The sequence below is a fragment of the Oncorhynchus clarkii genome, chromosome 13, assembly GCF_045791955.1.
Source record: "Oncorhynchus clarkii lewisi isolate Uvic-CL-2024 chromosome 13, UVic_Ocla_1.0, whole genome shotgun sequence".
NCBI classification, from domain to species: domain Eukaryota; kingdom Metazoa; phylum Chordata; class Actinopteri; order Salmoniformes; family Salmonidae; genus Oncorhynchus; species Oncorhynchus clarkii.
Genome location: NC_092159.1, coordinates 51227334 through 51243742, shown reverse-complemented (window position 1 = coordinate 51243742; position 16409 = coordinate 51227334). Strand labels below are relative to the sequence as shown.

At 44.7% G+C, this 16409-nt stretch overlaps 2 protein-coding genes across 2 annotated transcripts; both read right to left on the bottom strand.

Annotated features, from left to right (window-relative positions):
- Positions 1-1386: 1386 nt before the first annotated feature.
- On the bottom strand, positions 1387-10437 carry LOC139365033 (protein FAM117A-like). Its single transcript, XM_071102354.1, has 8 exons — positions 9892-10437; positions 6466-6611; positions 3776-3871; positions 3414-3527; positions 2830-2937; positions 2474-2657; positions 2234-2387; positions 1387-2155 (listed from the first exon to the last, which is right to left on the bottom strand). Exons 1-8 carry the CDS (start codon positions 10007-10009, stop codon positions 1894-1896), a joined length of 1182 nt encoding a protein of 393 aa, XP_070958455.1. The 5' UTR covers positions 10010-10437; the 3' UTR covers positions 1387-1893.
- A 2298-nt stretch (positions 10438-12735) lies between these two features.
- Positions 12736-16053, bottom strand: LOC139424035 (glycoprotein-N-acetylgalactosamine 3-beta-galactosyltransferase 1-like). Its single transcript, XM_071175721.1, has 4 exons — positions 15870-16053; positions 15440-15728; positions 12983-13397; positions 12736-12876 (listed from the first exon to the last, which is right to left on the bottom strand). Exons 1-4 carry the CDS (start codon positions 16051-16053, stop codon positions 12736-12738), a joined length of 1029 nt encoding a protein of 342 aa, XP_071031822.1.
- Positions 16054-16409: the final 356 nt, after the last annotated feature.

Sequence of the window (16409 nt, the reverse complement as noted above, 5' to 3'; positions counted from 1 at the left end):
CACACCGGTTTGGGTCAAGAACTGCAACGCTGCTGGGTTTTTTCACACCCAAAAGTTTCCTTTGTGTATCAAGAAGGGTCCACCACCCAAAGGACATCCAGCAAACTTGACACCTGTGGGAAGCATTCGCGCCGACATTGAACACCTTGTAGAATCCATGCCCCAACGGTGGGATGATGTACATTTTCTTTTGTGTAGGTCACGCATTTTTTATATATTTTGAAATAAAAATATAATTATATGTGCCTCAGTTGCATACATACACTGGGTGTATTTGCATACATCAATACATTTATATAAAGGGTAGAAACAGGGCCGCAATCAAAAACGCATTTAAAACGCATGTAGATCCCACCGATCAATGCATTTAAAATCAAAACGCATGGCTCTAGATCCCACCGATCAATGCATTTAAAATCAAAACGCATGGCTCTAGATCCCACCGATCAATGCATTTAAAATCAAAACGCATGGCTCTAGATCCCACCGATCAATGCATTTAAAATCAAAAGGCATGGCTCGAGATCACACCAATCAATGCATTTAAAATCAAAACGCATGGCTCGAGATCACACCGATCAATGCATTCTTTACACTGTTGAGATCATACATAATATTGATATTGGTAAAGTTCTAGGGACTGGGGAGAAAACACAATAAAAAAATATTAAGGGAAAGATTTTCTGCCCAAATGACATCAGTCTGACCGGCTGTATGGGGTAAAGCTGTGAAAATGATTTCAGTTCGGTTTTGATGCATTTATGTGGTTGAAATACTATCAGCTTTAATGATGAAGACAGCACCTCTACAGATGGTATCTGAGCATGGCATTCTCTCAAGAATAACTTGACACTCCTGTTCCAAATTTTACCCGACATTTAGTGTATAATTTTACTGCAAGAAATGCTTAATTCTGCAGGAGTTAAAGGCTATGTGAGAGGTTATAGACCTAGTCAGTGCCCAGATTTCACAGTTCCCTTGACATGCCATAGGCCTATTTGAAGTTCCGTCTTGTAACTGTCAAGTGTGTATAGCGCCTCACAATCACACACAACACGGCTATCATCCTCTTTTACCACTTCACCAAATCGTTTCCAAACATGACTTTTCTGGCCATCCCTTCTCTTTGTTTTCAACTCTCCTGTCGTAGCTTTTGTCTTACTGAATTAAAACTTGAACGATGTCCTTTTTGACTCCGTGGATTGATAACTTTTTCTGTCTGTTCCCAAAAGTATTACTTGGCGATTGGCTGTGTGGGCTATTTGGCGTGCCTACAGTTAAGCCCTGCAGATTAGGTTTATGCACGAATACCAGATAACCTAAAATAATGAAAGATGAACCTCAATGCAGCCTTTATAAATTGCACAATAATTACACATTTATGGATTTTTTAAAGGTATCATTTCTCTTTATTCAACCAGCCTGCCACCCGCCACACAATATTTAATGACTCTAAACCCATCCACCCCACAGATATAACCGCGGGGACTGCGGGTTATAAGTCAACCCGGGCATCACTAATTAGTACATCTCTGACTCCACACTCTAGCTATAACAAATCTAAGGGTATCAGAGCAAGGCCAAGTTGTGTAGAATGAAAATATGTCACAAACATTTGTACAATTTATTTACTCCCCTAACCAAGGGGGCAAGTGACTATCAATGTACCCAGAGCAGCAAGTCCCTCTGAGAATCAGGATAGAACACCAATGACAGATTTGATCCTGATCCCACAGAGAACCCACTGTAGAGGTCTCTCTTTTTGTTGATCTTAGTTGAATAGATCTGGAGGCTTGTCATAACAGTCTCTGACAAGGTGGTGGCAGCCATCTTGATTTAATCTATTAGGATAAATCCATCCTCATTAGTCTGAAAACAACCCCATCTCCACAGTCACATGGTGGTTGTGTCCTGGAGGGGTCCACTCATGTAGCCCCCAACCGAATGCCCAACTGTCTGGTAGGGGGCAGAGCCTTGACCTGAGCAGCCTGTGACAGGCGAGACTGACAGGCCGCGGAACAGGAGGTCCATGGAGGGCAGCAAGGGCTTGAGCAGACTGACAGGGCAGAAGGCAGAGCCTCCATGGGGAGTGAAATTCACCTTGTTGGGGTCAGGGCAGGATACCTGGAGGAGAGGCTCTCTCTGACAGGGAGACCTGGGGTTGAGGGACAGAAAGAGATGATTAGCCCAAATCATTTCTAATTACACAAAGTCGGTGTGTTTCAATACTCACATAGCCTCTTCACACACTACGCGTACTCGCTCACAGCCTTCAGGGGGCTCCCTCTGGAAGGAGTAGGTCTTGTTGGGACGAGGGGAGGAGGGCTGCAACAGGGAGGGGTCCAGAACAACTGGAGAGGGGCACACGGTCTCACAGTCCACAGGGTCTGCACAGAGCAGGAAAAAAATGATTTAAAAAGGTCCACTATGGTATTTAAGTCATTCAAGTCTAACAAACCATCCATTTACTCACCTGGCTCTCCCATGGGGCAGGGAGACTGAGATGGGGAGAGTAGAGCTGGGTTCAGGGAACAGGGAGACTCAGATGGAGAGAGCAAAGCAGGGTCGAACGAGGCAGGGGAGGGTTCACTCTGGGTACCACTGCTGCACCTCTGGGCAGGAACTGGGGCTCTGTGGCCATCTGGGACATCCAGGATCTAACAGGGGAACATGGAGAGGGTACGGTGAGGCTATGGGACACTGGCCATTGGAGAGAAATAAGAGCTAATGGCTGTCACTAGAGGGATCCAGTGGATCCATAGAGGGTTGAGATCATGGATCTAAGCCAGCCGGTACCCAAGCAGATATGCTGTATTTAAACATGCTCACCTTGTGCTGGTCCTCAGGTGTCTCTGACACAAAGACCCCCTCCAGCTCCAGATTCAGACCTTCCACACTGCGCCGCAGCCGAGGGGCCAACCTGCTCAGGGGCACCGTCTGGGGGGTGAAAATGGAGCACAGAAGTGTGTATGGTCTGATTTGATCTGTTCCACACAAACGGGCTTGAGTGTGAGGGTATGTACCAAAGGCCATGTAGCTAGGCGTATGAGTACGAGTGTATTCCTGTCAATGTGCATTCCTGTCATAGCGTGGCGATGGTGCAACCAGGCAGCTTGATGACACCAGCTCCTAAGAAAAGCAGTGCTGTTTTTCTAGCCCTGTTGCTAACGTCTCTCTACTCTGCCTGAGAAACTCAGGAGGCCAACCATCAGTGTTCTGTGTCAGTGAATACTCCGAACACCTCCTGGGTCCCACTGTCTGCATACATGATCTTACGTTACAGTCATCCAGGGGACATTCAAAATCAAAAATAACATTTTAAATTCAAGTAAACAAGTTGCAGTATAAATAAGGACGGGTTCAGAGTACAGATCAAATCCACATTATTAAGGGGAGGGCTGTATAGGATGTACCTGTGTAGCGCCTGGCACATGGCCTCCAGGTAGGGGGTGGTGGGGACGCTCATATCCCCCAGAGGGAGGGGCGTGTCGGGAGCGCTTCTGCAGCTGGTGCTTGAGCTTAACCACCTGAGGCCAAGTCATAGAGGGAAAAGGACTTAGAAGAGACACTCGTCTTTCAGAGGAAAGAATGAGGGGAGGACTAATTCAACAGGGAGAGAGGGGTGTGACTGGCCGAGTCTCTGCAGACAACAGGAGAGGAAAATAGTCCCATCTCTGAGATTTACTGGTGTATTGTGAGAATGATGTTTGATTGACAAGCTCCTGGTTAAAGGACCTTTTTTTAGTAAACATTTACATTCAAAGAAAGTACTCACATCCCTCAAGTGTTCAGCGCTGCCCCATGATGCTGAGCGTTTGTGTCCGCCAACACTTCTTCTTCCCCGAGTCTCCTCTGCCCAGGAGCTGGGAGTCTATGGAAGGAGCAGGGTTGTTATAGTAACCAGCCATATGTTGTTTATACAACTCTACACACAATACACACTTTCTGAAAAACTAAACTGACTTGAAAATATTTTTTTGCTGTGGAAACTTTGCAGATTGGATTGGAGTAAGACAGGATTATGTTCTTGTCGATCATTTAACGACACAACTGGTAACTTTATCTACGAGTTCTAAGATTGACCTTTCAGTAGAACATTACAGAGCGGTGAACCCGTTTTGCTCTTCTCTCGCTGTACAATTGAAACCTATGGAAGTGAAACATCACCCGAGCTACATGATTTGACTAGAGTACAGAAGTGGTGCCCTACAGCTGTCAGGCACACCTGCCAGCTACACAGCTGTGCAGAGGCAGACAGGCAGGCGAGGAGTAAACCACTGTTGCTGACAACACCCCCTACAAATGAGTAAAACAAAAACCACAGCAATGCAAATACACAAGTGACACACGTCAGCTACAGCAAAAAAAGACTACAACAGCACAGACACAGTTTAACATTAGTACACAAAACATGTAGCCTGACAGCTGTATTCACACAGAATAGGAGACCGCCACAGAGTTTGGGTAATCAACATGGTGACATCCTGTGCTGTCCCTCCTTCATTCATCACAACTGAGCTCCATGTCTTCACATGCAAGAGGAGGAAGAAGAGAGGACAGTGGAGAGTTCCTACCGACATAGGCCCCGCTCCTCTAATGCCCACAAGCCCTGGGGTGAGCGTTGCTGGCAGACGGGAGGATGTGGGTGTGTGGCGGTCTATCTGCTGAGCTGCCCTCCCTCGTCTCCACACTCCTGCTTCACACACAGCCTGGACAGGATCCTCTTGCTGATGGCCAATTTCACCTCAACATCAATTTATTTTTTCCTGTTCTGCCTCCCCCTAACTTAGCTATTTTCTCTGGGCCTCCTCTCCTCCAAATGCAGGTTCCTCTCCAAGTCACGTTTCCCCAAAATGCAGTCTCTCTGGGTCTAGTCTCCTAGAGCTCTCAGTCATCTCACAGAGTTCCACACTGATGTCATGACGCACAGTAGTGTAACAGAGTCGGTCCTGGGCTATAAATGACAAAAAACCTTGACGCCATCTTCCGCCCTATCTGGTGGAGCCGTGGTCAGACATCGTGGCTAAATGTGTCACGGAGGGACAGTCAGTTACCCAAACCTGTCAGTGTAGTGTTACTGCTCCCTACACCCCCCCCGCCCCCCTTTACACCAAAATCAAACATGACTGGAGAGATCACGGGACACAGGGCTATAAAAAGATCCGGTCAAAAGGTGATGGAATGTTCTGGGTGTCTTACACAACCCAGCCTAGAGTTTTATTTGATGTAGATTTACCTTTAAATATTACAAAGAGGTTTTGAACCTGTTACTACAAATTGTTTAGATTGGGTATCTCTTTAGTTTGTGTGTTTGTGGCAGAGGGGAACTCCCCACATCCACAAGAAGCTGGTTGTATGGGAAAATGTGACAGTTTCATTACTGAAGAAAGGAGATAATGGCAGACAATAGGAGACAGTTATATCATCTTAAATAAAGCAGTGAGGGGAGGGGGGGGGGGCTGTATAATGAGGTCGAGAGGGGTCTGTTCTGTACAATAGAGGGCAGGGGGTTTGTTCAATATAAACTGTGTCAAGATTGAGGGCACCGTGGTGGAGTGTGGTTAGGTTAGACCAGGCTTTGTGCACCAGATGGGGGGTTGAGGTTGAAGAGACAGTAGAGGATGAAGAGAACAAAACAACTATATCCAGTTGGCTGCCTTCAACTGCTCCTCAGCTTCAGAATGGAACTGCTAGACACCTGCAGCACCAGCCTCAGATAGCCTCACTTGGTCTTTATATTACAGAATAGGACAACAGTGTTTATAACACACATTTTCATAGATTAAAAGTCTAGCCATTGTAAGCAACAACGGTGACAAATTGAATGGGGAGCTACAAATGGCTTTTATTTATTTGAAACATTATTACCCCCTTTTCTCCCGGTATCCAATTGTTAGTAGTTACTATCTTGTCTCATCGCTACAACTCCCGTACGGGCTCGTGAGAGACGAAGGTCGAAAGCCATGCGTCGTGCGAAACACAACCCAACCAAGCCGCACTGCTTCTTAACACAGCGCGCATCCAACCCGGAAGCCAGCCGCACCAATGTGTCGGAGGAAACACCGTGCACCTGGCAACCTGGTTAGCGTGCACTGCGCCCGGCCCGCCACAGGAGTCGCTAGTGCGCGATGAGACAAGGATATCCCTACCGGCCAAACCCTCCCTAACCCGGACGACGCTAGGCCAATTGTGCATCGCCCCACGGACCTCCCGGTCGCGGCCGGCTGCGACAGAGCCTGGGTGAGAACCCAGAGTCTCTGGTGGCACCGCTAGCACTGCGACGCAGTGCCCTAGACCACAAAAGCCATTTTTAGGGCGATTTGTAGGAGGCCCTAAAAATGGCTTTTAAGCAATATCAACACAGGCTTGACAAGAGTATATTCCTCTCGGTTTCAGATCTATAGGAGTTAATGGATGTTAATGTTAAATTCACATTTGGGCTGTGACTGAGTCCGGTGAGTTTACCTGTGTGGCCTTGTCATTGACACAGGTGACTCCTTGGCTCTCTGCCTCCTTGGGCCACCGGCCCTGCAGATATGGTCCAACAATTGTATCCAGGGACAGGGTGCGACGAATGGTCGGCTTTGGGGGGCGAGACTTGCTCCTGTCGCCTGAAGGAAACAGCCAAAAGACATCACATTTACTGATATGAAACGTTTCTGCTTTATATTGTGTGTGATGACGTCAATATTTGTAACAGAAGACAGATGCTAATCTTGTATGGAGGGCTGTTTTGTGTGACGGTGCCCCAGTGTGACAGCATATTGTTCTGACAAACTCAATGCTCAGCCTACCGGTGCAACGTAGTTGGAACAAATAGTCACATCATAAAAGGAGGCTCAAAACTATTTTTGCACCAGCAGCAGTTCATAAAATGGCCTCCCCCGGCCCCCACCTCCCCTCGTAGGGCTTGGTGAGCTCGTAGTACAAGTAGGTGTGTATTGGCAGCTCTTTGTAAGTCATCTCTGGCAGGTGTGAGCCAAGCCACTGAGCCTACAGCAAAGCCCTCCAAAGACATGTTGCACAAGACTGGCAACGATTCTACTCCTGAAACCTATTCCCCAACTCATACATACCACTTCCCTCCACCCCACTTCCCAGGGCAGACAGGATGTATAAATAAACACCACAGAACAAGCACTAGAGTTACTGGTGCATCATTACAGTGTACTGTTGAAACACACTGGAATTACAGGCCACAGGGCCCAAAACAAAGGTCCCTTAAAACCTCTATCGACATTGGCACATACAGAGGTAAGTAGTGTAATTAAATGACACTCTTAAAACACCTTCAGAGAGTTCAGGATCAATTAGAGCTGGGGCAATAAAAATAAACATATTAACACTGACCATTTATCAAGGCCATTTTACTGATTAAAATAATCACGATATGTAGCGTATACTACAGCTATGTGATGTTTGATAGTTGTCACCAAACCTGATGCGGTAAATAGAACATGTGCTTACTCTGGCTCTACCAAACAGCTCAAAGATACAGTGCGGGTAGGGTGGTCTACACGATGAGATTAAAACGGATAAGAGCGAGAATATTTGTATTTGTCAAACGGCAGTCAAGCATCAATCATGTCACCAGAACAATATTCTCTATCTATTGGAATAGAGCATCAAGATCACCATGCACTTTCATCACCCTGTGAAGTTCAGAATTTATTTCATCTGTAGCCTAATAAACTGCATCGTTTCCCCCAGTAATAATGAGAGGACCACACACACACAACATATCATCTCGACTCCAAGTTCACTTCAATATGATGGTTATTCAGTGGAGGCTGGTGTGAGAAGCTATAGGAGGATGGGCTCATTGTAAAGGCTGTAACGGAATGGAGTCCTATTTGATGTGTTCGATACGGTTCCATTTATACCATTCCAGTCTTTACAATGAGCCAATCCTCCTATAGCACCTCTCACCAGCCTCCACTGCAGTTATTATATCCATAATTGCTAATAAAGTCATCTCCACTAGTAATTCTCACATAATACATTTTACTGACACAAAAAGATGCTACCATTTCCAACAAACAAATAAACTGTCGGCATTTATAAAATTGTACCGAAACTACTTGTAGTGACTTATTTTTTATATGGTACCACTTTAGTCGCATTAATACTCTGGATGGAAACGTGGTTAATCAAATCGTATTAGTCACATGAGCCAAATACAACAGCCTCACAGTGAAACGCTTACTTACAAGTCCTTAAATCAACATTGCAGTTTAAAAAAAATATGAATAATAAATTAAAGTAACAACTAATTAAAGAGCAGCAGTAAAATAACAATAGCGAGACTATATACAGGAGGGTACAGGTACAGAGTCAATTTGCGGGTGCGCCGGTTAGTCGAGGTCATATGTACATGTAGGTAGAGTTAATAAAGTGACTTTGCATAGATGATAACAGAGAGTAGCAGCGGTGTAAGGGGGTGGGGGGTGCAAATAGCCTGGGTAGCCAGTTGATTAGATGTTCAGCAGTCTCATGGCTTGGGGGTAGAAGCTGTTTAGAAGCCTCATGGACCAAGACTTGCCGCTCCGGTACCCCTTGCCGTGCGGTAGCGAACAGTCTATGACTAGGCTGGCTGAAGTCTTCCTCTGACACCGCCTGGTATAGAGGTCCTGGATGGCAGGAACCTTGGCCCCGGTGATGTACTGGGCCGTTCGCACTACTACTAGTGCCTTGCGGTCGGAGGCCGAGCAGTTGCAATACCAGGCAGTGATGCAACCAGGATACTCTCGATGGTGCAGCTGTAGAACCTTTTGAGGATCTGAGGACCCATGTCTCCTGAGGTGGAATAGGTTTTGTTGTGCCCTCTTCACGACGGTCTTGGTGTGCTTGGACCATGTTAGTTCGTTAGTGATGTGGACAGCAAGGAACTTGAAGCGCTCAACATGCTCCACTGCAGCCCTGTTGATGAGAATGGGGGCGTGCTCAGTCCTATTTTTCCTGTAGTCCACAATCATCTCCTTTGTCTTGACCACGTTGAGAGGTTGTTGTCCTGGCATCACACGGCCAGGTCTCTGACCTCCTCCCTATAGGCTGTCTCATCGTTGTCGGTGATAGGCCTACCATTGTTGTGTCATCGGCAAATTGAATGGTGGTGTTGGAGTCGTGCCTGGCCGTGCAGTCATGAGTGAACAGGTAGTACAGGAGGGGACTGAGCACGGACCCCTGAGGGGCTCCCGTGTTGAGGATCAGCGTGGCGGATGTGTTGTTACCTACCCTTACCACCTAGTGGTGGCCCGTCAGGAAGTCCAGGATCCAGTTGCAGAAGGAGGTGTTTAGTCCCAGGGTACTTAGCTTATTGATGAGCTTTGAGGGCACTACGATATTGAACGCTGAGCTGTAGTCAATGAATAGTATTCTCACAAAGGTGTTCCTTTTACTGAGAACTCTTTATGATGCCATTCCAATCATTTGTGATGTAATAAAAAAAAAAAGCATGGAACTGACAGAACTATTTATGATGTTCCAGTTATGTGGTGTAATAATGAATTGGAAAAAACATGACATTTTCAAATTAAGTAGCACATTTCTGTTTTTATAACACTTCATTTTATAGGGTCCTACAGAGACCCACAGCAAAACACAAGCTTGAGCAGGGTGGGGGATGGTTGATGCATGGTGGAAATTAGGCTATATTCACTGTAAATCGGTGGTCTGTTCAGAAAAAATTAAGGCCAGAGGCTAATGCACGTAAAATAGACCCATGTAGCTAAGCAGTAAGATACTATAACAGTTCATCATTATAGATAGCCCACATACCCGTTAGACTAGTGATAGACAGCAATAAAAATGCAAACTCTAGCGACATTCCCACCATAGTGTAATATTTGGCAAGTGACATTATTTGGCACCAAAATTAGAATTTTTATTTACCAGTCTTGGAATCTTTGCAGCGCGGTTGTGCTTTGTTGTGAAGCTGGAATGGGACAGTGGCTCGAAGTGGTTGTAGACAAGGGGTGCCCCCCCGAGCCGCTTCACTTCTGCACGACATCCCCCCCCCCCCTACTCCTCCTCCTCCAAGTGCAAAATGAAGGAGCAGAAAACACTTCGACAGGCAACCGTATCAAAGATCACAATCAGTAGTTTTAGCTACCTCTTCTTCAGTTTAAATTAGCCAGTATTTCAATATTTATGTTAAGTATCCAACATGGTTAGCTTCTTGCTAGCAGCCAGCCTTCTTTTGTGATGACCATGATTTCCTCCAACTTTTCTCTCGAACTAAAATAAATAAATCTAAAATATTAGCCCTGCATTCAGTTCACAATAAAACTATTAAATGCCCAACCTGATCATCCACCGTTGGCTATTATAACTTAGTTTACATAAAGTTATCAGGCTACACAGTTGACAAAATATTGCCAAATCTTGTCTGAAACTGACAACAGCTCAACAAGCTAAATTCTCGTGTCCAATTTACTTACAAGTGGGCGAGGCGAATGACACATCCTTGATCTGGTTGGGTACTGAAAAATACGACTTCCCTTTTATTGGTCATAAACTCTATCTATCAAGGGTCTGCCCTCGAAAGTCATAATGTTCCCTCCTAGTTGATTAAATCTCAAACCAGCAGTGTACACCTATGCCCCCACAATACATTCGCACACATTCCTCTTTAATGTTCAAACATTATGGATTAAACTCCTTATCAACACGGATTAAAAAAATATATAAAAGCAACATGCAACGATTTCAAAGATTTTAGTTTGTTCGTTCATATAAGGAAATCAGTCAATTGAAATAAATAAATTAGGCCCTAATCTATTGATTTCGCATGACTGGGAATATAGATATGCACGTTGTTCACAGATACCTTTTAAAAGAAAGGGCAGGGTGTGGATCAGAAAACCTGTCAATATCTGGTGTGACCATTTCCCTCACACAGAGTGACACATCTCCTTCACATTTAATTGATTAGGCCTGTTACCCTACTCCTCTTCAATGGCTGTGCAAAGTTTCTGGATATTGGCTGGAACTGGAACACACGGCTGTATATGTCGATCCAGAGCATACCAAACATGCTCAATGGGTGACATGTATGGTGAGTATGCAGGCCATGGAAGAACTGAGACAGTTTCAGCTTCCAGGAATTGTGTGCAGATCCTTGCGACATAGGGCCATGCATTATCATGATGAAATATGAGGTGGTGGTGGCAGCAGATGAACGGCACAACAATGGGCCTCAGGATCTCATCACAGTATCTCTGTGCATTCAAATTGTCATTGATAAAATGCAAATGTGTTCGTTGTCCTTAGCTTATGCCTTACCATAACCCCACCGCCACCATGGGGTACTCTGTTCACAACATAGACATCAGCAAATCGTTCACCCACACAACGCCATACACACGGTACAGTTGAAACCGGGATTCATCCATAAAGACCACACTTCTCCAGTGTGCCAGTGGCCATGAAATTGAGCATTTATCCATTGAAGTCGGTTACGAAACCGAACTGCAGTCAGGTCAAGACCCTGGTGTGAACGACGAGCACGCAGATGAACTTCCCGAGATGGTTTCTGACAGTTTGAGCAGAAATTCTTCGGTTGGGCAAATCCAGTTTCATCAACTGTCCAGTTGGTTGGTCTAAGATGAGCCCACAGGTGAAGAAGACGAATGTGGAGGTCCTGGGTTGGTGTGGTTACATGTGGTCTGCGGTTGTGAAGCCTGGTTGGACATACTGCTAAATTCTCTAAGACCACGTCGAGGTAGATAATAGTAAAGTTAACATTAAATTATCTGGCACAGCTCTGGTGGACATTCCTGCAGTATGCATGGCAACTGCATGCTCCCTCAAAACTGGAGACATCTGTGGCATTGCATTGTGTGACAAAACTGCACATTTTAGAATGCCATTTTATTGGCCCCAGCACAAGGTGCACCTGTATAATGATCATGTTGTTTAATAAGCTTCTTGACAATCATCCACCTGACAGGTGTGGCATATCTTGGAAAAGGAGAAATTCACTAACAGGGACGTAAACACATTTGTGCACAACATTTGAGAGAGAAGCTTTTTTGTGCACATGGAAAATGGCTGGGATCTTTTATTTCAGCTAATGAAACATGGGACCAACACTTTACACATTGCGTTTATATTTGTGTTTAGTGTATCATTTATCAAGACATTATCACTATTGGATCAACTTGAGTGTTAAAAAGGCCTATATACAAGCCAGAATGTTAGGTTCTGTTCAGATATTGCAGCTTGCCCATAGATCTACCAAATTATGTTAGCTGATGCTGCTGAAGTAAGACATTGAAAATCAGAGCTCTTATCATATATTCTGAAATAATATGACGCAACAGACCTGCGTCAAGGGGCCTCTTATACAGTTCAAACTACCCGGGTTGAGGTTCAATTATTATTGATTTATTAAATCGCACCCACCAATATGGAACCTCAGCTAACATAGTATGTCACTGGAAGACAGCATTTTAACCATATAATTAGGAATTAGAATAGTATTTAATAGGATCTCTATGACTAATGACAGACTCAATTTATGAATACATACTGTAACTAGGCAAATATCCAGACGAGATCATGATGAATTGGTTTGAACTAGCATGGACCTTAATGACTTTAGTAACAACATTGGTTAATGTTTGCAAGACAACTCTTCACAAGAGAATGACATCATTAATTACGGTACGAGCATGTATATTATTATTTATTATCAGGGATGTCACTGTCAAATCCATAGAAAGGGGTCTCTGCTTATTCCTCTCTGGTCTCACCCAGCTTTGGGTTGTGGCCCCCCACTGGACTGAGATGGTACAGGAAGTAATCTAGCATGTACATTCTGACTGGCTCAACGTAATGGAAGGATACAGATGAATTGGAGCAACAGTCTGGACCCTGACAGAGTGAGAAAGAAAGGAAAAAAACAGATGAGCAGGAAGCTCAATGGCACTGAAGGGAGGTCATTGGATATGTGTTCTACTGAGAGTGAAGACCTACTTACCACTTTGGAAGGGTAATAGTTGTACTGGTGGAACCATTTGGGCAGTATGTCTTCGGTACAGAGAAGTTTACCCAGCCACAGGGGGTGGAAGGTTTCCCTGTGTTGGTGGTCTCTAGAGTCCCCTGCCGGGACTCCCAGCTTCTGGAGGCAGAAGCCCAGTAGTAGGTCCTCTGCAGAGGTGGACTGGGTGCAGGTTCCATGGTGCAGGGCCCTGACGTAGCGTCTCACAGACTCGCGGCTCAGTACATAGCCAGCACCACCACTCATGTAGCCTTGATGGACAAAGCGGCGAAAACGTCTGCCCAGATACACAGGCTTGTCTGGGCTGAACCGAGACAGGAGCAGACGCAAGTTTTCCACAATCACATAGGTGTCATCATCAGCTTTGAGGAACCAATCAGCCTTGTCTAGGTAACTGGAAATGGAGGGAAAGAGGAGGGTCAAAGACAGAAGGCAGACTTTGTCTCCTTCACCAGCACATACAAATAGTGCTTTCATAACACATTCCTCACCCCTTGACCTTTCTATCATTTTGTTGTGTTACAGCCTGAATTTAAAATGGATTAACCCCATAAAGTCGAAGTGGAATTATTTTTTAGAAATCTATGACAAGACTTCATAATGGCTGTCTAGCAATGATCAACAAAACTTAAAGATCTTTAAAAAGAAACGTGTATAAATATTGTACCATCCAGGTGTACAAAGTTCTTAGAGACTTACCCAGAAAAACTCACAGCTGTAATCACTGCCAAATATGATTCTAACACATATTGATTCCGGTGTGTGAATACTCATGTAAACGAGATAATGTTTTTAGAAATGTTTGCAAAAATAATGGGACATTGTATGTAGATGGGTGACCAAAAAAAGAGCATCTTTACATAGGTCACCTGTCTGTCATCAGCCCTTCCATCCACATTGCACTACATACATTTGGTAAGTATTCAGACCCCTTCACTTTTTCTTACATTCCAGTCTTATTCTAAAATTTATACAATTCTTTATTTTCTAAATCAATCTACACACAATACTCCATCACAAAACAAAAACAGTTTTTTATACATTCTTGCAAATGTCCAAAATATAAACTGTAATATTACATTTGCATAAGTATTCAGACCCTTTGTTGAAGCACCTTTGGCAGCAATTACAGCCTCGAGTCTTATTGGGTGTGATGCTACAAGCTTGGCACAACTGTATTTGGGGAGTATCTCACATTCTTCTCTGCAGATCCTCTCAAGTTCTGTCAGGTTGGATGAGGAGCTTCGCTGCACAGCTATATTCATGTTCGATCAGGTTAAAGCCCAGGATCTGGCTAGGCCACTTAAGAACATTGAGACTTGTCCCAAAGCCACTCCTGCATTGCCTTAGCTGTGTGCTCAGGGTCTTTGTCCTGTTGGAAGGTGAACCTTCGCCCCAGTCTGAGGTCCTGAGCGCTCTGGAGCAGGTTTTCATCAAGGATAACTCTGTACTTTGCTTTGTTCATCTTTCCTTTCCCTCGATACTGCCTAGTCTCCCTGTCCCTGCCACTGAAAGAAATCCCCACAACATGATGCTTCCATCAGACGTGACGCTTGGCATTCAGGCCAAAGAGTTCAATCTTGATTTCATCAGACCAGGGAATCTTATTTCTCATGGTCCGAGAGTCCTTTAGGTGTCTTTTGTCAAACTTCAACGGGCTGTCATGTGTCTTTTACTGAAGAGTGGCTTCCGTCTGGCCACTATCATAAATAACAGATTGTTGCAGTGCTGCAGAGATGGTTGTCCTTCTGGAAGATTCTCCCATCTCTACAGAGGAACTCTGGAGCTCTGTCAGAGTGACCATCGGGTTCTTGGTCACCCCCGATTGCTCAGTTTGGCCAGTTTGCTTTGTAGCTCTAGTGAGAGTCTTGGTGGTTACAAACTTCTTCAATTTAAGAAAGATGGAGGCCACTGTGTTCTTGGGGAACTTCAATGCTGCAGAAATGTTGAGACCCTTTCCCAGATCTGTGCCTCGACACAATCCTATCTCAGAGCTCTACGGACAATTCCTACGAGCTCATAGCTTGGTTTTGCTCTGACATGCACTGTGCACACGTGTGTGCCTTTCCAAATCAAGTTGAAGAAACATCTCAAGGATAATCAATGAGAATAGAATGCACCTGAGCTCAATTTCAAGTCTCATAGCAAAGGGTCTGAATACTTATGTAAATAAGGTGTTTCAGTTTAAGGTATTTGCAAACATTTCTAAAAACCTGTTTTCACTTTGTCATTATAGGATATTGTGTGTATATTTCATTTTATGAATTTTAGAATACATCTGTAACAGAACAAAATGTGGAAAAATTGAAGGGGTCTGAATACTTTCCAAATGCACTGTAGATCTCCTATACCACATGGATTCTAGACCACCAGAATCATGTCCTCCATCAATGTGAGAGAGATTCGGAGAACATACTGGTGTTGTGGGAGCATTACCCGTCATGCAGTAAGTTGAAAGCGGCCATGGTCTTATTGTACAGGTTGGCCCGTCCCTCCTCTGTTGCCAAAGCCAGCACGGTCCCAGGGAACAGGAGGTCCTGCTTAGAGCTCATGAAGAGCAGTGTGTCACAGCGAGGCCCCCAGGTGTTCACTATGTGTTTAGCTCTGGTCCACAGAGTCTGGGGTGAGGTCAACACCCAGCAGAGCAGTCGACCCGAAGAAGGGGTGGGAGAGGGAGGCAATGGCGAGAGGACTGAGGCATTAGTGGCAACAGCAGAGTAGTGTACTGAGAGAGAGAGAGAGAGAGAGAGAGAGAGAGAGAGAGAGAGAGAGAGAGAGAGAGAGAGAGAGATGATCATGTGGCTGAGTGTATTGGAGATATTCAGAGAGGTGTAAAAAAAAAAAAAATACTGTAGCTCCAATTTACCTGAAGGGAGCTCACCCAAGAGGCTGCTGGTCCGTGAGGACAAGGGCACTGTCTCCTGAGAGATCTGATATGCTTTGTAGTAAGCAATGGCCATGAAACAGAGACAGAACCCCAACACAAAGCCAGCACAGAACATAAAATCCAAGAGCCTGGAAGGCTTTGAAGTGGACTTAGACATAATCATCTGCACAAGACAAAATCATATTGTAAAAGTAATGTCTAGGTTTACAAAAAAGAGCATTCGCAGACTAAGTCAATCAAAAACCAATCTGGTTTATAAGAAGTTGCAACAAGGAGACACATCCAGCACAGAAAATGTCTAACTGACATCTTGGAGACTGGCCCTTATATAGTAATCAGACAGCACCAAATGTTCTTGTCACAAACGTGGGCCTTCAATTGTGTAGGCAAAACTAAATGTCCCTCGTCTGTCAAGAATGTTGAATACAATTACTGGAACGTACTCTGATGATTGTCCTGGGTGTTGGTCGTTCAGCTAGTCAGAATATGACAAAATATCCACAGGAAAGTATTAAACAG

Coding starts and splice junctions, on each gene's coding strand:
- LOC139424035 (XM_071175721.1), bottom strand. CDS start 16,053: ATGATTATGTCTAAGTCCACTTCAAAGCCTTCCAGGCTCTTGGATTTT. Junction 15,729..15,869: donor CTTGGGTGAGCTCCCTTCAG/GTAAATTGGAGC, acceptor TCTCTCTCTCAG/TACACTACTCTGCTGTTGCC. Junction 12,877..12,982: donor ACTATTACCCTTCCAAAGTG/GTAAGTAGGTCT, acceptor TCACTCTGTCAG/GGTCCAGACTGTTGCTCCAA.
- LOC139365033 (XM_071102354.1), bottom strand. CDS start 10,009: ATGTCGTGCAGAAGTGAAGCGGCTCGGGGGGGCACCCCTTGTCTACAA. Junction 3,872..6,465: donor TCAATGACAAGGCCACACAG/GTAAACTCACCG, acceptor CTCCTTCCATAG/ACTCCCAGCTCCTGGGCAGA. Junction 2,388..2,473: donor CTGCCCCATGGGAGAGCCAG/GTGAGTAAATGG, acceptor TGCTCTGTGCAG/ACCCTGTGGACTGTGAGACC.